At 33.5% G+C, this 23237-nt stretch overlaps 1 protein-coding gene across 1 annotated transcript; it reads left to right on the top strand.

The window, feature by feature from the left end:
• The first annotated feature begins 331 nt into the window (after window positions 1–331).
• Window positions 332–22619, top strand: LOC123658513. Its single transcript, XM_045593912.1, has 9 exons — window positions 332–459; window positions 8166–8238; window positions 8643–8840; window positions 14909–15022; window positions 17101–17240; window positions 18479–18592; window positions 19147–19300; window positions 20536–21887; window positions 22295–22619. Exons 1-8 carry the CDS (start codon window positions 428–430, stop codon window positions 21832–21834), a joined length of 2124 nt encoding a protein of 707 aa, XP_045449868.1. The 5' UTR covers window positions 332–427; the 3' UTR covers window positions 21835–21887; window positions 22295–22619.
• Window positions 22620–23237: the final 618 nt, after the last annotated feature.

Below are 23237 nucleotides of genomic sequence, written 5' to 3'. Positions count from 1 at the left end.
GCTTTTAAATTTGTATTGCTTACAGCGACTCAAATCTTGCTATCGTGGTACAGCTATTGTATAATAGATGGTGTTTTAGATCTAAAGAAATTATTTACTAATAGATGGCGGTTTTAGCGAATGTTTCCGTTTGTTTTTTTTTTTTCTTATTCACTTCCTAAATATATATAAAATGTTAAATTTAGATGAAATAGAAATTTTATTTTTGCAAAATAAAAAAACTGAATTGGTTACTGGAAAATTTTTGATTTCTATGTTGAAATTTTTAAACGAAACGTCATATTGATTGTTAAGAATTAAGATCACGTGATCAAAACATGAGTTTAATTCAATATGGCGGATTTGATCTTTTTATGAGACGGTTGTGTTTTGTCATGTTTACATTAACGATTGTTTCTAGTGGGATTTTTCTTATGTGATTTTTAATATGATATCGTCGATTATTTCCCGACTGGTAATGTAAGTATAAACAATTAACTATTCGTTTTTTGATTATGACGAATATTCGTTTAATATTATTGTCCATATTTTTAGTCTTTCTTTCTTTGTTTGAAAATTAGTTCCTATTTGTGCGCATCTTATTTTGATAAATATTCTTATATAAATATTCTTATTCTATTAAAAATAATACTATAGCGGTATTTTAATATGTAGATGAAATTACCAAATATCGGAATTTATAATGTTATCACAAAATGTGTAATATTCTATATGAACCCAAAATAAAGCGCTTTGTTTATTTATTTAATTTTCTTAACGTTCAGAAAAGAGAATACCAATTGGTATTCTCTTACTCTCTATACTTGGTATTGCGGCGTTGATAAAAATGAACCTAACCAACATTATTTTACTCGTAACTCGTAAATTTTTTTTATTAAAGGCTGCTGCATGCTGTATGCTGTTATTTCTTGAGTATTCTTGTTCCCCAGTTAATTTAGACCAATCCTCATTCACCAAAACCATATTTATCTAGGACCTTCAGTGTGAAGGTGACTCAATAAAAAATCATTACAATTAAATGTGGGTTAACTCTTATGATTCATGAAAGTGACATTTGTCGCACAATGTACTTAAAAAAAATTATCGGAAGTGCTGTTTATTTTGTCGAATAATATAATTTGATCTACATAGGTTATTTCAGGATCTTCTTTCTCTTTGTTGTTAATTTTATGCTTATAAACATAACTATAATATACACCATTGTACTAACACAGATAAATAATAATAATACAGTCGAGTCATTGGAATATAAGTAAAAATTGATCTGATATGATTATAATTGACTTAGATAATCACTAAATGATCCTTTTGCAAGGCTTATTAACACAAAATATTTGAATAATATACAATTAAGTTTATTAATACTTTCCAGACAGAGTATTTTTAGGACTGAGCAATTTAAAAAGTATGTTATGTAATAGCATTCATGTTGCACAAACAAAAGCTATTAAAATTTAGTTGGTTAAAGTTTTAAATCCTCTCTCTTTTATCAATAGTGCATAGGTGCAGATAATCTCAAACAGCTTGACTAATTTGGCCAGTTTCTTAAAGTTAATTGCCTAAAATTGTTGGTGGAGTTTTGAACAAGTCTTAAATCAAAGCTATTAGAAAATCAATAGTTCAATCTAATTTCTAGATTTGTTTTATAATTTAATATATATTGTCAATTGAACACATAAAGATGTGATACTTTGGATGCACAATTTCATCATATTAGAAACCCCTTACATGTTATTTATAATGACACTTTAAGATAATTACCGCCTCTTGTTCAAAATTCGGAGCAAAGGGATGGATGATGGATGGGAAAGTACTTCAACCTTACAGAAGATCACAGCTAAACAACGCTACTCTCAACTAGTGTTGTGTTCCTGTGGTGTTTAAGGTAGCCAGAGCTTCTGGGTAGGGTCAGGGATAGGGTCGGCAACGCAGTAGTTCTGCTGCTATCCTGCTGGTGTTGCTGGCATCCATAAGCTACGGTATCCGCTTACCATCATGTGTATCATAAACTTGTTTGCAAACTTTGTAAAACAAAACTTTCGAGAGACTCTTTTACCGGAATAAAGTATATTTTAATTTAAAATTTGCTTTTAACCAACTTCAAAAAAGGAGGAGTTTCTCAATTTGACTGTATTTTTTTGTATCATTTCATTCATTCAGATTCATGGCTTCCAACAGTGCCAAATTAGCACAGATGATTTCGTCAATGTCACATTTTTTTTACATTTTTTACTGAGTGGAACGATTTTGATGACTGTTCTTTTAATCAAAGGCTGGTGCATGTCACAGGGTACCATTTAAATTTGATTGAGATCTAAGAAGTACTTTTTAAGTTAACTATAATAATGTATATTTCACTTTTTTTTGAGTACCTACGTTGTATTACTTGTCGATGTAATTGAAGTCAGTTTTTTTACAAGAATATATATAGAATAATTAAATATTATGGTGATATAGTTTTTGTGCTAAGTTTATTTATTTAGTGTTTAGTAATAATTCTTTGATAACACACAGTACAATATGAAATAATATAAATAATATTATATTTGCAATATAAGAAAAAGTTAATAGTAACATTCTTAAACAATTTTTTTTTATGATATGGTTAATAAATACACTATTAGGTGAAAAATAAAACTATGTTTTTTATTTTTTTGTCACAGATACTTTTTATGAATATTTTTTTTTACTATGATTCATATGATTATTTAATTAAACTGTGTAGTTTACTAGAAGGATTGGTACTTTAAAAAAATCATCAGTACTGTAATAAAGTTACAGTAGTAGGACTTGCCAGTATCAACTGTCATTACTGTCATTAATTGAAATTTATAGATAGCATTTGTAAAATAGCAATCATTTACAGTGCCATATGTTTCAAAGTAGCCACTGTATGTCTAATATTGGCAGGCATCCAAGTATGTTTGACTAAGAACAACTGTTCTGAAATTTGGCAGCACTGTAGCATGCTTAAACCTTTTAATCTTATTTTCACCGTCAGACATTTGGTGCCTTGCCGTAATAGTGTTTGTTTCGTGACAGATTAGAAAGTGTAATTAATAGTCAAAATCTATAAACTCATTTACATCCATGTGGATAGTAAATGATTATAAACATTTATAAAACCAAATACGGTCAGTTATCGTAAAAGTTGAAACAAAAACGTTGGTTTTGCTGGCATTTCAAGTTTCGTCATTAGGGTGCCCCAGTGCACTGCCGGGTGCTATTTTCGGTGAGGCCTGACGCTGGGCGTTCGCCTCTGGGGTGCAGTTTATGCTTTAGTCCGTGACGATCGCATCTTGCGCTCGCGCCGTGCCTCTATTCAAGACGAGTGTAGTGGATTGACACTTAACTGTATTGTGAATCATTTATTGTCAATCGGTCCTCGCTTACTGTAATTATTAGTGTCTGTTCTTCTGAGTGCGCTCGATTTATTCGCGTCGTGCAGAGGTCGTACACCTTGACTTCTACATATTGTGCTTATATTGAGACCACTTGTCTTGCCTTATTAGGCGCAGCCTCGACTGATGTTCGATCCTTTACTGGGTTTCACGGGTGTCATACTTTAATTTCATTGTTAAATGTCTTCGCGAACGAAACTCGATATCAGAATAACGATTTATTATGAGGACCATATGGTTATTATTTATATTTAACGTAATGTAAACTATTTTCACAGTTTTAATACATGATATCATGAATTTATTTGTTTTTTTTTTATTTACATACCAAAATACACATGTTTTAGATAGGTAAATGTTAACAATGTGCTAAACTGATTTTAATTTTAAGTAATCAAATTTAACTTTTTTTGAGTCCGGACTGAACATCCTAGATCGATCATTCATTTAATGTAATATTTATTAAGGATAGTTGGTCAACCTCCCCAATGAACATAATATAGTCTATCTTAAATGTAATTATAATTTTCAATTACTATTCTTAATAGTAACGAAAAAAATATTATATTATTTTATTAAATTATCTTCAAAAATTTACAACAATACAATGTTAATGTTTTCTGGACCTGAACCTTGATTATGATCGTTTATCAAGATTAACGGTTGATAAAAATTGACGACGTTTTAACTACATAGCTTAAAATCAATAATTCTTGTTCGTATAATAAATTATATTCATTACACGCTTCAGTAACTGTTGCGTACTGTTGTTGCTAGGAATTGAGGAACAATCTTTATACGCACGCAGCACGCTATATCTTTTTCTGTATTTATTATAACGACTTTGCTTTATATGTAGAAGGATAACTATGTTAGTTCCGATACCTTGAACCTGGTGTTAATATAGCCGAAGAGATTATATTATGTATTGTCTTAAATTATAGTTTGATAAATGGGTACCTTATATCAATCTACCTACTTCGTTTTAGAATATAGTTTAGCCCCTGAGGGAAATAATTATAATGCATAGCGTGTGCATCTCACGTCTTAGCTCCATTTATATAAATGCTAAGTGTAAAATGAAACGAATAGCTGAAAACTTAGATATACCTATATTTCGTGAGCATTGAAAATAATATATATTTTTCTAACAATCATGTAACAAATCATTACCTATATATGTAAATATTACTTGTATATTAGCATACCAGTAATCATTTGGTACTAACCAAATAGTATAAAACTGTGATAATATATATATATATATATAACTATAGAACATTGAATATCGGGATCTGTTAGTTCGATTTGCGTAAGAAACCGTGTTTTTTGAGGAAGGTTATAAGGCTATAAAATATCACAGTCCGTCACACAAGAGCGGCGCAATAGCTGGTCCAGATTGTTTTTATTACCGATATAATAAACCCAAATCCGCCCGCGCTAGATAAACTTGTCCTATCAAAACGCGCTAGGTTAATAAAAACAAGATATTCGTTTTCGGTTCCTGTAACCGGACTAGAGGTTCTTGACCTATATGCTATGCGGTTAGCGGAAAGAATATTCATAATGATAGTTCTATTTTCCCGTTACGAGTATTAACTATCTCGAATATGGGTGAACTAAATTACTAAACTTTTTTTAAATAATCAGTTGATAAGAGGACTAACAAAACTATGCTTTACTTATGTTAATATGGCATTATAAATGTAAATATACTTTTACAAAAACGAAAAAAAAGTATAAATATGGTGCTGTTTTATATATATTTATTAGGTTGTTTCACATTCCTTTTTTTTGTACTGCACTTTTTCGATAATCTATATAGGTATGTACGTGAAGCATAAACTTTTTACTCCTTTTTACAAAAATTGCGTGGACGGAGGATTATGCATAAAAATCAAATAAAAAAAAAAATTACTCTATATTGTGTTTGACACACACGCATATTATATTTGATAGTCAGTCAGTAGTCAAATTGAAAATTTAAAAAAAGGTTCTTTATTTTCATTATTTTTGGTTTTCTTTAAATTAAATTTACCTCTGGGCGACCACTAGTTATTATTACTACGAACCCAATTGAATTATATCCTAATTTATATACCCTTTAATTTTTTTTGCTATTAACTAGTAGTAGAGTAAAAGTCGAGAAATAAAGACGACAAAAACATGCAATGTTTCAAAAGTAATATTTTAAAACCACTATGAGTAATTACTTAGTGTGAAGGGTTCAGCGTTGAACGGTTTATTTTTAATTTTTTAGGAAGCGTAACTAGTGAAACTCAGCCAAATCATGCTCCATTAGTTCGTAACTTTGCTTGTATTTATTAACATAATGTGTGCTACTATTATTAATTTATAAACAAAAGATAATATCAACAAGTCTTTTTACACGATTCGACATGTGGTTTTATTTACTGATTGCGATATATCGATGGAGTCTAATACTTACTAATGTTAATTAACGTACAAAACATTTAATTACAACAATAATTACAATGAAAGCAACGAAAATAAACCGACCATTGTTTGGAGCTCGACGAACAATACTCAATTGTTAATAGTTACATATAGTGAGACAAACTTGTTAGTGCATCTGTGCAATTGTCTTGTTTATTTTTAAAACCGTCGACCAAGGCAGGGAGATGAACAATTCATGTACGTATGAATTGTAAGTTAAGGCTACTCACTCATTGGAAATTGACGAAAAAAAAGTTAATGCTAATTTAGTCATCTATAAAAACATATTCGTCTATATTCCTATATATCGTTTGTACAACTTTGTATGGTTTCCTAGAGGACTGTCTATATATGGAAGTGTAGTAGTCACGCATACCGTGTTTTCTGTTCTGATTACGCTGCTCGAAATACGATACTCGACAAATGTTAGAATCGGTATGCACCTTTATATATCTTACCAAGTGTCTGCCACCAGTTAGTGCAATTTAAATTGAAGAAGGCAAACGCTACGCTGTCCGGTCGTTTATTATTCATCATTCGTTGAATTGTAGTCACTAGTAATAACTGGTTTCCTGTTTATTTAATTTTTTTACCTCATTTTCATATTATTAATTAATGATACGAGTCATTAGCTATTTTAATAGACAAGTTGTTTCGTTTTCAGATTATGTTGTTGATTGTTATAATATTAACAAATTTTTAACTTTCTAAGGGTTTATGTTTTGACCAGAATTATTTATTTTTAAAACTGAGCAGAAGATATGCTATAATTAAACACATGCATTTTGTGTTTAGAGGAACTGCTTTGACCATACAAACACTATGTCGTCAAACGACTTAAAATTAAATTTCAGCAATATTATTGATTAGTGTTTTATCAAATTTCATTAGGTACCCACTACTAGATATTTTTAATGCGGCATGGAAAGTAGAATAATAAAAAACTATTTTAATAGAACGACCGGAAGCCGTCATGATGTGACGATGAACAACAAGTTTCTAACTATTAATACGACCTATGTGTCCTAAAAGGCAATAATAGTTTAAATATATGTATGTGTATGGGCAATATATGTATGTATATAACAAATAATTATTATGTTAAATAATACGCTTTTATTTGTCCGTGTCTGGTTGTAAAGAGATACATTTGTTGAAATTCTTCATATCTTAGTCATCTTCGGTTCGACTTGCTCAATCGTATTCCTTTAACAGTTAATTTACAGTCTGAAAAACGACTGTTTGCCATTTAGTAACCGGATTCAAAAAAGGACTAAGTTTTTCAATTCGACCGTATATATGTATTTTTTATTTGTGTTCGTTGATAACTTTGTCCCTTTTGAATGGATTTTGATGATTATTTTTTTATTCTTAAAAGGAGACTAGGAACCGGTGATGGCATTCCAGAGAAACCGAGGGGAACCTTCGAAAATCGTAGTGGCGACTAGCGCGTTTGTTAATTTTTTTGTCTACTTGACGATGTAATTGAAGTCGGTTTTTTTTCGTTTGCTAGCAAACACAATTATGTTTTCATTGTATACTTAAGGTCATGTAAAGTAACTTTTATTATTGTCTTTGTAGTTGCCAAATTTTGAAGAGGGGCGTGGCAAAACAATTTTAAAGAGATAGTTTATATTTCTACGTTTCTATTTTGCCTCGGACGTGAAAAAAGTTATAATCTTAAACACAAACTTTGAGAAATTTAATCTTCATTAAGTATTTAACTCGTACTTTTAGTGATAATTTACGTAATATGGTGCCTAACTCATATTCTAAATCTAAATATTGATTTGAAACTAGCACGCAATTATACCGAGAATAAACGTGTGCTAGTAGTATCCGCAAAGCATCCAGTCCGCGAACATACGGAGCATGCGGGCGCACTCTGAAGACATTACTACAAATTGAACGTAAACAAACCATAACTGGATGTGTTTCCGTATCCATGGAGGCAGGACGTGCGCGTAACCGTGACAACCCCGGCTTGCCGACACTGAGTCTCGGACTGACCAGTGTTCGTCACATTGTCACAAAACTCGAGACTGAATACGCTCGTGTCGTAGCTATTAACGCTTTTAGAAGCGAAATCGTCAAATACAACTCGTGTAACGATATCAGCAACGATTACTATGACTTCTCTTTCGATCAGAAAGTGTATCTGTTGAATAGATTCGTTGTTAACTTGGGGGTGGCGCTCAGTAAATGCATACCCAGTGTTACTTTAGCTAATTTCGGTTTTCTGGCCGTGACGACGGGCTTGTTCGCTCCGAGGATGATCTCATACCTGGTCGTATATCCATTTTGCAGATTAGTATTTGGAACTCTCTACCCGGCGTATGCTTCATACAAAGCTGTGCGGACAAAGAACTTGAAAGAATATGTGAGTATTAACTCTTTAATAATTGTAAATAACATTACAACTAAAGTAGATCTAGCACAAATTGCTTACAAAACATTCGCTGGCCTTGTCACGGGCGTGCGCACAACTTGTTCGAAACGCTTCAGTTCGTTTTGTGTCCTTTACCTCATCTATCGCAATTAGTATAGCGTGATCTACTGGTGCTCTATTGTTCTATATTTTATTTACCGTTTTATGTTCAATAACGAAAAGCTCACAAAATCCTTTAATTTACAAAGGCTAAGAATTGATTTGTATTTTTTGTAAAGAAAATAGTCTCCTGAAAGAAAAATAACTAACTAATAATAGCTTTATAATAATTAATAGTATTATTTAAGATAAAACAGAATATTTTTTTCTAATATTGAATCTTAACTCAATTTCAGGTAAAATGGATGATGTACTGGATCGTGTTCGCTTTGTTCACGTGCACAGAAACGTTCACAGATGTGTTTCTGTCTTGGTTTCCTTTCTACTACGAAGTGAAGATAGTGCTAGTACTATGGCTCCTGTCACCAGCCACCAAGGGCTCTTCGATTCTATACAGGAAGTTTGTTCACCCAGCGCTGTGCAGGCGAGAACAGGTAATGTTGCATTTTTTTTGCTATTGATTAGTATTAAAACAAAACTGTTGCTTCATTTTGTATAAAGTCGTATGTAGTATTTTAACTATTCACATTAAATGTATAATGAACTAGCTGTGCCCGCGACTTCGTCCGCGTGGAAATTAACAAAAAAAATTTTTTAGTTTGCAGAGTTATTAAACCAATAAATTTTCAAAATAAAAGTAGCCTAAGTTACTCCTTATTACATCAGCTATCTGCCAGTGAAAGTCCCGTTAAAATCGGTCCAGCCGTTTTAGAGATTAGCCGGAAGAAACAGACAGACAAAAATTGTAAAAAAATGTTATTTTGGTATATGTACCGTGTGTATATCAACGTTGTAAAAAGCAGTTCTTTTAATATTACAAACAGACACTCCAACTTTATATATAGAGTATAGAAAATTCGTTATAGGAAATATGTATATTTTAATTATTAATGACATAACAGTAATTATGCAATACAAATTTCTATTGTTCTTATAATGTAATTAGGTTTTTGCGTAGTCTGTTCTTATGTTTAATAAATAATTTCGTAATGTTTTCTTATCAAGTTACGAGAATTCAAGTTAGGCCATAATGGATGCCTTACCTAACACAGACAAAAATTCTAAAAATAATTGGTTGAATTTAATTGAATGATCCAATGTGATCAAACATTGCAGTTATTCGGAAGTTTTCGTGTACATACATTTTAGCGAATAGCATTTAGGATATATATTTTATTGAAATATTCTTGGATAAATAGAGTCATTCGGGGCAACTGTGCGCACTTTTGTCTTTCATACGATACTGTGTCTTAAATATTAAAGACAAAGAAATAAAAAGTTTATCTTTGAAAAGAGCATTTATTAGTCTATAAATGGAAATTAAAAATTAAACAAATTTAAAGTTATTCATTTTGCAATAAACATTTAAATAGAAAAAATCGGAATGCGTTCACTTGACCCATATTGCGGGTAACTGTGCGCATCACTATGGGGTAAGTGAACGCGTATGGGGTAAGTAAACGCATTCTTCAGTAAAACACACAAACAATTACAAAAAAAAAAAAAAAAAAAATTGTGAAAATATTTTCTTGAAGATCCTATTAATTAATTCAGTCTTCATTTTCAGTCATAAGGTAATTTAACTAGTATATTTTTTTGAGATCAATCGTATTTATCTCAATCACAGAGTTCAGTATCGTTAAAGCTTAGAAAGTAACATTTATTTTTTACTAAATAGAGGTCACTAACAACAATCTAATTAAAACTAGTTTCAACGAATAATAATAATAACCTTTAAAACAATAACAATAACCTTTAAAAAAAACATATTATTTCTTATTATTAAATTTTTGGAAATCAACAAGATTGTTGCCACAGCCAGTACTTATTTAGTGAAAACAATCAATATAATTTTTCTTAAGAACTACAATACTCAAACATTATTAATTTTCAATACAATTGTCACATACAAAAACGCCTCTTTCATAAGCAGTGCACTGTTCGTGCCACCATTCATTACAAGCATTACATTTGTTCCATTCCTCTGTTGGCGGATCTTTGTATTTTTCTTGACAAAGTGGACAGTAGTAATCCCTTTCTTTTGCTTTTGAGGTAGAAGGACTCTGTTTATTTTTATAAAGGTGTCCTTTTTTCTTTTCCATTGAACCTTGCGTCTTCTTTTTAGCAGGAGCAGTTAATTTAAAAGCTGGAACCTTTCTTTTGCTTATTTTTTTTTTCCTCTTCTTGACGCTTCTTTTCTTCTAGTTGTTGTTTATAAGGACTGTTTGTAATTACTTGGGATGAAATGGACCGTTTGCTTCCACGTCTTTTTTCTTTTATCCGAGGAAGAGGCGAGAGGTGAGATACCGGCACATATTCGCCAGTTATCGATATTTCATTTAGGTCAGGGTCAACACTACGTGATTTTTCAGTTGCGGGATTATTATACGGATTTGGTGTTGATTGAACGTCCACGCTAGATTCATTGAATGATTGCTGGTTTTCAATGTGGGGATTTTCATATATGCTATATATAGATATGGCTTCAGCGTTAGACTGCGCCAACATAAGATCAAGTATTGATGGACTTGGGGTCTTTCTAAGAACACAGTCTTCAAAGGTTTGGTTAGGAATTTCACCTAACACACAAGAGATGTTGTCTTCGTTTGGTTCAATTTGTCTACTAACTATCTCTTCCGGCTGATTTTGGCTCTCATTGGAAGATTCTTCTCCAGTATCATTCCCTGCAGACTGATCAACTGCCATTAGTTGATTTGATGACTGTTGAACATCTTGTTGCATCTGGTCTGTGACCAATGAGGGTGCAAAATCTGATTCATCAAACAAGTCATCGTCGTATGGATATATCCCGGTAACTTTAAAGCCAGATTCAGCATTTCCTAGCGTAGCTACTTTTTTATACGCTTCATTAAACAAACGAGCCACATGATATTGAGTAATTGGTCTTCCAGGGTGTTGTGACATAAATTTGTCACATTCAATCGAGTATTTAACCTTTAAAGGACTGAAAAGGCACCTGTCCAGGGGCTGAAGCTTATGACTTCCATGTGGAGGAAGTGTCAGCATCATAATGTTGTTTTCACGAGCATATTTAACAGCCTCTAAACTGATATGAGATGAATGGTTGTCAAGTATGAGTAATACTGGATCTTCTTGTGTGGGATGGACGAAATATTTGAAGTGGTGCAACCAGTTAACGAAAAGATCTGTGTTTACAAAACCGCTGTCAGACACCATACAAATACTTTGTGAAGGGCCTCCGTCCAATAAATCAGCACGGGGTCTTTTCCGAGGGTATATAAACGCTGGTGGGATATATTGGCCATTAACACTCATGCAACACACCACTGTCACGGTGACGCCTCTCTCTGCGGATACCACTTTAGCCACTACCTTTTTTCCTTTTGTAGTAACCACCTTTGGAGTTTTCTTTGGCACGGTGCTCATACCAGTCTCATCTACATTGAATATGCGATTTGGCTGAAATTTGCATTTCTCATACAACTCTTTTAAGTTTTTGTAGAACCGTTCAACTTGAACTTTATTAAACCCAATAGCTCGAGCCAGACTGGTGGCTGCAGATTGTCGGATGACTAGTTCAGGGTGACGTTTTAAAAAACATGCAACCCAGTCACGCCCTGCCATTTTTGAAGAATGATCAAATCTGTTATCGATGTTATTCGCAGAAGCATATTCATATGCTAATCTCCTTAAATCATTTATGGTAAGTCCAAAAAATCTTTCATCCATTTTCTTACAATGAACGACAAACTCTTTCTCTTGTTCACTGTTGAATGTTGGCATAAAACGACCCATTGAATATGCGGGTTTATCCAGTTTAAGCCTCTTGCGCAGACAGGATTCACTTATGCCTATGGCGGCAGCAGCAGCTCGCTTGCTTTTTCCATTTCGGATAAGTTCTTTGGCCCTAGCAAGTTGTTGTTCTGTCACTGGTGCTAGTTCAGGTTTTTTCCTCATATATGTTCGCGGCATGATGATCAACTCTGCAACATAAAAAAATTAAAATAAATATTCAAGAGTTGTAATTAGAATTTTATCTGTTAATCAACTAAGGCATTATGCCATCTGAAAATTTACTAATGCGCGGGTAAGTGTACGCGTGCGCACACTTACCCACGCACACTTACCCCAGGAAGTCAAAATACAAATAAACGTTGATAAAGGATTTAGGCAGCGAATATAATCTAAATATTCTTTTTCACAAATGTACTAGAATATGCTTATTATCAAGCAAAATATGACTTACCTTTACTGGATTTAAAACTTAGATGCGACACGAGTTTCCAAAATGCCAAAAATTAACAATGAAACTAATAAATTTTGTTAAAAATGGATAAGCAGTAAATAAAACGTCGCGCGGCGTAATATCATGTCACAACTAGTTTGCCGCTCTGGCGTCTTTGTTTCACCCAAACAAACCATTCCTCCCGCGCACCTCGTTCCGAAGATATACACAGTGCGCTCACTTACCCACTGCGCACGGTTACCCCTAATTACTCTAAACTGTATCTCTTTTACATTTTAATTATTTAATTGAACGTTAGTCGAAGTACTTTCACGTCACAAATCGCCGACCTGTTGAATATCAATTTATTATAGCGGCCTTCTTCCTGCGCTAGTACGCGCCTCGAGAATTATTACTCCTTTTGTTAGGATAATCACCTATGAACTAGATATTATATACACAATAATGCATACAAAATAAATGCTAAAATTAAGTTTCAAAAAAATCTTAAAACTAAAAAAAGCTGTAATTAAAATATATATATATATATATATACACATATACATATATATAATGGGTGAATCTAACGAATAAAAAAATTCGGTACAAGTTTTACTTACAGGAAAAATGCGATTATGCCGCAAAAACCTTTCTATTTCTTTCTTTTTTTTACGTGGGGAAAATCCATCATGGATCCCTCCAGCGCGGGGGCGCCAGAGGATTATGTCAGACTCCTATTGACTAAAAAACCACCACGTGTGAGCAGTCGTCCGCCTGGGTGGGGCGAAATGGGGTCGCGCTAGCATTCGCCACCTCGCCCCGGTGGTAGGCCCGGACAAAGCCTCCGGGCCCCGACACAATGGTGGGGGGGCCTCACTCACAACAAGGCCATCCCTCAGACGTGTGGGGTCGTGTCGTCCGGCCGGCCGAAATCCCCCGACTATCGGCCGGCGACCCCTACTATTATGAGGGGGGAGGAGGTGGGCAAACCGTCTCCTCCTTGCCCCCGTACGTCTGCGCCGGAGTGCGCTCTTCGGCCTCCTTCTGCGTCATTACCTCTTCGCAGAGGGAGACCGCCGCCTGAAGCCGCAAAAACCTAACCTAACCTAACGCAGTGTCAGTAAGAGTAGCACAAAATCGACTTAAGCGTTTTCAGTCCCGAAATTTTGATTTCAAAGATGCGTTACGTTCTGGTTGCCCAGTTACGGATAAACGAGACGACATTTTGAAAAAAGTGGAGCTAGATCGACATTTGAGTTGTTACGATATAGTTGAAGATCTGATAATTGGCCATACAATAATTTAGATCCATTTCAAAAAGGCTGGCTATACAAAAATTGTTTATTAGCAAACGAAAAAAAATGAAAAAACGCACTAGTCGCCACTAAGATTTTCGAAGGTTCCTGCTTTAGTTATCATGGTGCCCATGATATCTCCATTCTAACAAAAAAAGAATCATCAAAATATACTGTATTTGTTAAATCGAACCTCGTTAAGTGGAAAACCTCCAAAACTCGAAAATAAATTTGTTGCCTTCCCTTCAAACACCAAAACTTCCATAACTCGAAATCTCAACCCTCTATTAGTCGAAATAATTAGTGAGTCCCTCCAAGCCATTTTGGTATATACTTTCCCTCCATAACTCGAAAAATTAAATTTTACCTCTGTATCTCGAACATAGGAATGTTTTGAAATAATGTTGATTTATAATTTAAAAAAAAATATGTATGCAATTTTGGATTTTTATATATTTTGGCGCGAACTTGTGGAGGCCTATGTCCAGCAGTGGATTGCATTGGCTATATAAAATACAAATAAACTTTTTCCTCGACCTAATATAATAAATCGCCGAAATGTATGTACACGAATTCCCTTCGAACGAAGAATCGACGATATATAAGAAAAACTGTTTTTTTTAGATACTGGAAAGTGACTAATAAAAATTATAAATCATATTACCGAATTTTAAATTCAAATCCACAATGTTTTAATTGCAAACTTAATAGAAAGTATGAATCGGTTGGCAGATATCCTTGAAACACTGTTGATTTTAAATAGTTTTAGGTAATTGTTATAGAAAAAACGTTAAATAGTGTATCTTAAATAATATTCAACTGGTTTTCAACATCATTTCACAAATACTGAAATGTAATAACAATAAAAACAATATTTTTAACACATTCCGTCTTTAATCCACTCACCAAAAAACTAACAATAAGTTTAGTTATTGATTGATTAAGTTAACTTTTAAATATACATACATATTTACAATAAAAATATTTTTATATGTTACAGGAGATCGATGAGTACATTGCAAAAGCCAAAGATCAAGGTTACCATACTGTTCTCAATTTGGGTACTAAAGGAGTCAACTATGCCACAACTGTTATTATGCAAACTGCAATCAAAGTAAGATTCTAGATATTGTTGAATAGATAATCTAATAGCATGCTGCTCAAAATATTTATGCTCAAATAAGATGTTCTCCAATTTCTTTTTAAACTATTATTTATTGAGTAAACTCCAAATTATCATATATAATTTTAAAATTATTTATAATGTAACGTGAAATACAAGAATAATGGATATGTAAAATATAGTTTCTTATTTGAGTTCATAAAATCTTGGATTGCGGTATAACCCGTAACAAAATTCACAAGAGTAAGCGCGATTGGTAATTTTTTGTTTTATCCTCACTCGTTGTTGTCACGTATGGTAATAGAAATGAGACTAGTCATGCTTGATCACGAAATATTACAAAGTATAGTAGAATAAGACACAGAATGATATTTATGCACAGCTTACACTTTCCTATGTTTAGACATTTCGTCATCAATCATGACCACCTCTAAACATTCACGTCGTACCACAGCTTGTTTTAAATGCGTAATCTTGTTTTCTTTTTAATTTTATTAACACGCTTTTTTAATTTCCTCCCTCCCACCCGTTATATTCCCATTTTTCCTATCGACGGCTTCATTTAGAACTTAAATCTTCCGAGTCCCGAGCAAGGCAAAGAAGTTAGGCGAGCAATCCAAGATCGTGATGTCACTGATGGCTACCATAACTACGAAGAAATGGAATTTCAAGGATCAGACAACATGTCTGGGATCGTAGAAATAGTTGAATTAGATCATGATAACAACGAAAATTTACCTATTGGTGATGGGGATGCCAATGATCCAGATTATGTCCCAGAAATATCTTCAGCTCGTAGTCGAGGAAATGTTGTTCGAAAACGTAAAACAACGAAAGAAAAAGAAAAAAGACCTCGTAGTAATTCAAGGGGAAGACGAACCAGGAGTCAGGCTGCTTTACAAAACAAAAAAGAAATAATAGTCGATTGAGTCGACTGGATAGATCTAACAAAATGCAACTGTGATTTTACTGGACGTCTAGAAAGTTTAGGGTCAAGTCAATTTATTTTTTGATTGCGTCCTAAATTTGTTTTCAAAGTTCCTGCTGTGTATTTTTTCTCATTTTAAATCAAATTTTTTGAATCTTTCAATCAACTTTTAATTCTATGACAAAAGTATATTAAAGTAAATGTAAAAAAGTTAACCAAAAAATGAGCTTTACTCCTTTTTCCGTTGTACATTTTTTAACAGTATCACACTATGATTTAAAGTTATTTTTAAGGATGACACTTGTATTTGCGGTCATTTTCTAGTGTTTTTTTGCATGCAATATATTATTTAGCGAAATCACCTGTTTTGTATGTGTTCTTAGTTAATTGTAACGTATGACTGACTTAGCATAATTGTTTTTTAAACTTTTAAATAAATATAGTGTTTGTAATAGCGGTCTCATTTCTTGACCTTTATTCAGAATATATAAAAATCGACATAATCACATTGCATGTGCTAGCTACATGAAGCTTGCGCACCGTTTACAAGTAAGTATTACAAATTTTATTTTAATTTGATATATTGGTGTGTAATAAAACTGCTTGCTCACCTCTGCTAAAACCTTAATGTTTAGAAACAAATATTTTGTACAGATCATTAATTAAATGCTTACATTATCTCAACGACACAAATCATAAAATATCACAAGGATTGTAACTGGAGGGGGTGGGGTCGGGGCTGTAATGAGATATGACGTGTATTTATTTTTCCTTGATACGCGATTTTTAAACAATAAATAGCCAAAAAACCCTGTAATTAAACAAGTTTAAAATCTGTCTAAAATTTTATGTCGCATCGCTTAATTTTCCGAAATTTAATCAGATTATATATGTTTTTAAAAGTAATATTTTGTAAATTTCAATAAAACAACAGTTCACGAAAAACTAGACGTGATTTTTAGGTATGGGGTAGTCTAAAAGCTCACCACTAAAAAAAACTGCTTTTGCTCTCGTAATTAATGGGATCACCCCTAATTATGACAAAGCAACGTCTGTGGGGGCAGCTATTTATATATATTAAGATGGTTTATAATACTTAGTCGAAACGTTTAGAAAGGGGATATATGTGTGAAACTTGCAGGGTGGTGGCGGGCTGGTTCAGCAGTTGCGCAAGAGCTACAGCCTGTCGGACCTTAGCGAGTGCGAACCGCGTGAGGAGCGTGGCGACGAGGCCGACGACGTGCTTGCCGAGCCGCGCCTCATACGACGCGCGGTCAAGAGGTACGTATGTACGGAACTTTCTTGTACTTGGTATAATTCGATCGATTCAGTCTGTAACATGCTACTGTTGGGCATAGGGCATCTTTCTTCGTCTAGGAGAAGGATCGGAGCTTAATCCACCACGCTGTTGCTACGCATGTTGCCAATGTCTGCCTTCCGACTGACACTTCCACTTTGCTCGATCTAATGAATCATTCGAGGTTAGAGCATTGGCTCCCATTACATTGAGGTAGGACACAGCAGGATATATATTTCTCATAATTTGGAACTGTTCGTCGTGCGAAGTATCTCAACCTTACAGAAGATCAAAGCTAAGTAATGCTGTTTTCAAATAGTGTCGTTTTCCTATGTTAAATGAGGTAGCTAGAGATACGGGGAATGATGAGGAGTAAAAGGGTTGGCATCGCACTTGCAATGCTCCTATGTTGCAGTTATTCATAGGCTATGGCTTATTATAAGTAGGATCGTACACTTCCTTGCCAGCTTTATAGTATAAGATGACCATAACATGGTGGATGTCGTGGTGTCATGGTGGACGTCAGCTGACTTTATTTATTTTTCAAGATATTAGGTTAACTAATCCGACAAATTTTAAAATGGGAGGAAATTACTAAAAGAACTCTTTTCTTCACGCGTGGGAGGCTGCCGGTTGCGAATATTCGTAATATTAATCTCTAATGCATTTTAAGAATTTCCGATTGTGGGGGACTTGGTCATGAAAATCTGTCACTAGCTTCAGGACTATTTGTATAAGGTCATATAGACGTTTGACGTAGTCTGGGCATTTGTACTTGTGCATTTTGTGTGTGCCTGAACCCTTGACGCAGAAGAAAATCTTACAGGGAGTCGTTGAATACGCTTCAGCCTGTAATATCCCACTACTGGGCATAGGCCTCTTTCCCCATGTAGGAGAAGGATCAGAGCTTAATCCACCACGCTGCTCCAATGCGGGTTGGTGGATATATTCCCTACTATGAGTAACGATCGCTATCAGGTGTTCATGATAACAACCGGGACCGACGGCTTAACGTGCTCTTCGAGGCACGGTGGGGAGACCCACAAGGACTGCACAAACACCCAGACCACGGCAAACACCTGTATGGCCAATACAAATGTTTGTCATGTGCGGGGATCGAACCCGCAACCGCTAGCGCAACAGGTACAATCCATGGCTGTAACCGTTGCGTCAACGCGGCGTCGTTGAATGTAAAACGTTTATTTATTATTTATTGTTACAGCGGATTTGCGACTCGGCGAAGCGCGTCTGAGTCGAATAGTCGCTCACCGATGTACTTCCCCGAAGTGGACGTGGACGTACGGCCGAGGCCACGGATGGATGAACCGGATTTCAGGTAATTATCTTAATCATGCAGTAGATATTATTCTGCCAACCATAAAAGAGTAAGTTTCTTCACCCAAATCTGACTCGATAATCCTAGGAATATTATTTCGATAAGTCTTATATTTCTCTTAAATTTGGTAGAATTATTTCTATGTCAGAGATATGACTGGTTATTATTTTCTTTTAAGCAGGAGAAGTTGTCCATTGACAACACTTACTATTATTTGTAAAATCGTTTAATGAGATTTAGAACCATGGGCGTATTTGCCTTAGGGCTAAAAGCGCCATGGCCCGTGGCGGTATTCTGCGAGGAGTGGCAAAAAATATACGGAATAGTGCCCGCTTAAAAAAAGGTCAGCCGAAACATTAGCCGAAACACTTTATTGACCCGGGGTGCTGAATTTTAAAATAAGCCAATGCGCAATGTTTAAAACGCTATTCCATCTCAGTCGTGTGTGAATAGTACTATATTCTTTTAATTTTGCAGTCAGAGTATTAACGTGCCTAGTTATAAATTTATTAAAAATTTCCTTCAATCGAATAATAAAATGTGTACAATTGCAGTCACATAAAGTCGACGGAGGACATAAGCTCGGGCTACTCGAGCGCGGAGAACTCGTCGTCGCTGACGCGCACGTCGTCAGTGGGCGGGGCCTCGCGGCGCGCGCGCGCCTCGCGCACCGCCGTCACCGCCATCAAGCGCCCGCCCGCCGCCGAGGTCTGGTAACGTTCCGGCCGACCGACAGCTTCGACCCTCACTCGTGTGTTAAACCCCTATAACTAGGACCTCGATGTTTCGAAGTCACGCGTAACATTTTCATCAAAATCGACATAGTATTATCTCAGATTAGCGTATTCGGATAAACAAAAAAAAAAATTTTTTTTTATTATTGTTTAACATTTCTTAATCTCGTAGCGATGTAATTTTTATAGACGACCTTCCCAATGATAACAATTTTTGTTGTTAGCGTTTGTAGATTATGTATTAGAATTTTTAACCTACTCAACAAAAATTTTTTTTTACAACGAATATCTCTTATTGCTATGAAAATTCAATTCAAAAGTTTTATTTTCTAAGGTTTTGTAGAGACCCTTGAGCTACTTACTGTTAAAGTTAAGTTATATGACTAGAGAGTGATAAATGCGTGTGAACAGCGCAACTAGCGTGAATATTTCAATTTAGCATTAGAGCCCAAAAACAAGATAACTCACAAATGATACTGTAATCAAACAGATATTTAACTAAAAATATACTTGGGAGTGCCAGATTATAATAATAAATATAGTAAGTATAGTAATGATTTAGATATATTGAGTATTATTAAATTGGTTTTAATAAGTTTTTTCAAGTGCGTTTATATCAAACGATATGATTTTTACCGTTGTATTATAATAGTAAAAAATAATAGTATTTTGGTTACGTCAGAAGAGATTACTAAAGAAATGCGTTGTGATGGAGATGGCTAAATTGATTGCTCAATCAGGGTAGGTTTGGTGCTGGTAATGGTTTTTTTCTAAAAATATAACTGTATGTATACAATTTATAATATAACATAATACAATATATAATATTTAATATTTATCAATGTAATAAATTATCGGTTCCTACATATTAATTAATATAAGGATGTATCGTATTTAATAACACATAATGTAGTTTTTAGGCATTACAAGTAGATTTTACACAAAGGAGGAAAAACATTTTACACACCCAAAATACCTCATTAATATGGAAATAAATATATATAAATAATGATTCAATACATAGGCTTTTGTATCGTAGATTTAAACCATTTTAGAAAGTATTAAATTATAGCCTGTTTGTCTAATAGAAATCAGAGGTGTTTAATGCTATTATAATAAGACTGTTCAAATGCATTTATATCATTTATGTATTTATAATAGTTTGATTTTGTTTCTTTTTATTCAAACTTAGTTAATTTCTATTTAAAGGATAATCAAGTTCTCATCGAGGAGCTACACGACGACGATAGTTTCGATTATGCAAACATGCCTCCTCTCGTTAATTTTTCATCCCCTCTATTCTTATCCCACACCGACCCTCCGTTTATTTATCAATACATTGGAGACCAGATTAAAATAATTCAAGTATTAGGTAACTTTCCATTGAATCAAAACTTTAACAGCAATAATGATAATTCAGATAAACGGGACCAAAAAGAAGCCCATGTGGAGACTAACGCGCCGCCCATAACTAAATGTTCAGAAAATGACTGCAATGACAAAACGAAGCAGGAAGAAGCAATTGTAAATAAAGACTTTAATATAAACATTCCTATTGATATCGGTACTAAAGACAATAATGACGATATTAAAAAACAATATCAAGTTAGTGAATTATCTAATAACCGAGAAAAAAAATTAAAAACAGAAAATTGTTTTATGAATGATTCTAGTGACCCTTGCACATCAAAAGATACCATCTTTGAAACATCATCTATAGAGGGTGATTACCTAGAAAGTAGTGATGAAGCGTCATTTGAAACACCTATATCGACGCCTAAAAGTATTCGGAAAAATATTAAAGGTAAATATGGTAAAAATAAAGCACCGCCTCCACCACAACTTAACGCATGCAAAGGCGAAGAATTACAGTCTATGGAAAACAACGAAAACGACCAGACTAGTGTTAACAATTTAATTAGTAACAAATCAGATATTCTAGAACAAAAACTAGACACTATACAAGATTCAAATTATCAAAATCCAGAATCCGAAAAAATGACAAATGTTTTGAATGAGGATTGTAAAAAATTACAAGGATCTCCTTTTACTGCGAATGCTTCAATGGAGGATAATTTTGAACAAGACAAAGAAAATACCGAACCTTCTATTTCTTCTGTTAGAATTTCTAAAGGAAACATAACCTTTGGAAAATTATTTCATATACCAAGCAAATTGGTGTTCTGGCATAAAACTGATGAGAAATCAATATTAGACGTAGATTTAACAAATGCAAGTAGAAAATCGTCAGTTGAAAATACTTTTGACGAATTTCAAAGTTGTCATGACTTAAATGTTTATATTGGTCAACACGATGTCCCGCAAATAAAAATTACAGAGATGCCTGCGGAAGATGGTGTTAGTGGCGAAAATATTTCAAATGACATTTTAAAAAAGAGTGATGCGCTGCAAAAAATTATTAATGAAAAATTAGAAAATCATCCTGAATACAAATTTGTTTCCTTACATGAAGAAATACCGACAACATCAAAAAGCACTGATGTTTAAATGTTGATCCTATATCCGAATCCATTTTTGATAGAGAGGCACATCACCAAACAGTATGTTTATTATTTAGTTGTTTGTGTTGAGTTTGCATGATATGGTTTTAATTAAATATATATATTAATCTGGATTTTTAACAAGTTATATATAACAATAGTTGCACTTGTTATATCTAATCTTATGATTTAATTACTTTTATTTTACTTATAATTTACATTGTGATTTTAGGAATGTATGTATATAAGTCGTAATTGTATTATTTTATCTACATAAAAGTAGGTTTTCATTGTATGGTGTGGTTATTTTATAAATGTATGCCTACTACTAATTACTAATATCAAAAACTTCGTTTTTAGTACAAATTAAAATACCATTAATTTTTTTATATTATAAGTGTCATTAACCTGCGAACCGCTTCTGCTTCTTTAAATTAGTTTTGAATTTATTTATTTTTTATTTTCAGGCAATGCTGTCGTCCTCTGCTACAATACCTCGCGCAAAAAAGTCTAATAAAAGGAAAACTCAGTAGTAAATGTCGATATTAATTCCCATTTTATTGAGCACATATAGAAGGTTTAAATTATCCGCGTATTATGTTATTGCTAAAATTAATAAACCCACAAAAAAATCTCCTCCATGCTTAATATCAAACAAAATACGCTCTATGATGTGGAATGTGTGTTTTGTTCCCGCCCTTTTTGCCTGTATTATCTAAGTGTACCTTATTTACTGAAAAATAAAAAAAAATTAGGCACGCTCGTAAAATGCACACGGATATGCTCTGAAAATATTATTTATTATTTATTTAACGATACATTACTACACATACTTTCTTTAGATTACAACAAATAATATGTAAATTACATATCATTTATGAATTTTCATACCAATTATATATTAATTTTATTTACCTTCAGTAATTCTAATATAATAAAATCGAAAAATTATATATGTATATATGTATCACAGTATACTATATAAGTAATTTGTAGTTTTTAGTTTGGACTTATCTGTTGTACTGTTACTATTTTGAATTCACGCCATGATCAGTATTTATAGATAATGTTGAGTAAAAGCCTATCGACGCTGTATGTTTACATACAAACAATACTAGTACATATGCAAAACTTGGTATATAAACACTTAGCGCGCCTAACACCGTGGTATTGTGTACATTGTTTGTTTATAATATATCTATTGCAAATATACTGGCAAAGTGCATACTCCTGCATTCTATAGATTATCTAGTATTCTATAGAATATCTAGCTATTCTACACAGTACCTAGATATTCTATACAATACCTAGATTTTCATGCTGTATCTAAATTGCGATAAATGGGATGCCCTAAAAGGGCAAAGATTTCAGCGAAGTATGGAAGTGTGTTAGACGTTACGCCTTGCGATT

Source organism: Melitaea cinxia, chromosome 12 (assembly GCF_905220565.1).
Source record: "Melitaea cinxia chromosome 12, ilMelCinx1.1, whole genome shotgun sequence".
Lineage (NCBI taxonomy): Eukaryota > Metazoa > Arthropoda > Insecta > Lepidoptera > Nymphalidae > Melitaea > Melitaea cinxia.
The sequence above is the reverse complement of the archived record's forward strand: the minus strand, read 5'-3'. Positions and strand labels throughout refer to the sequence as shown.

Coding starts and splice junctions, on each gene's coding strand:
- LOC123658513 (XM_045593912.1), top strand. CDS start 428: ATGATATCGTCGATTATTTCCCGACTGGTAAT. Junction 8,239..8,642: donor CAAAGAACTTGAAAGAATAT/GTGAGTATTAAC, acceptor ACTCAATTTCAG/GTAAAATGGATGATGTACTG. Junction 8,841..14,908: donor CGCTGTGCAGGCGAGAACAG/GTAATGTTGCAT, acceptor TATATGTTACAG/GAGATCGATGAGTACATTGC.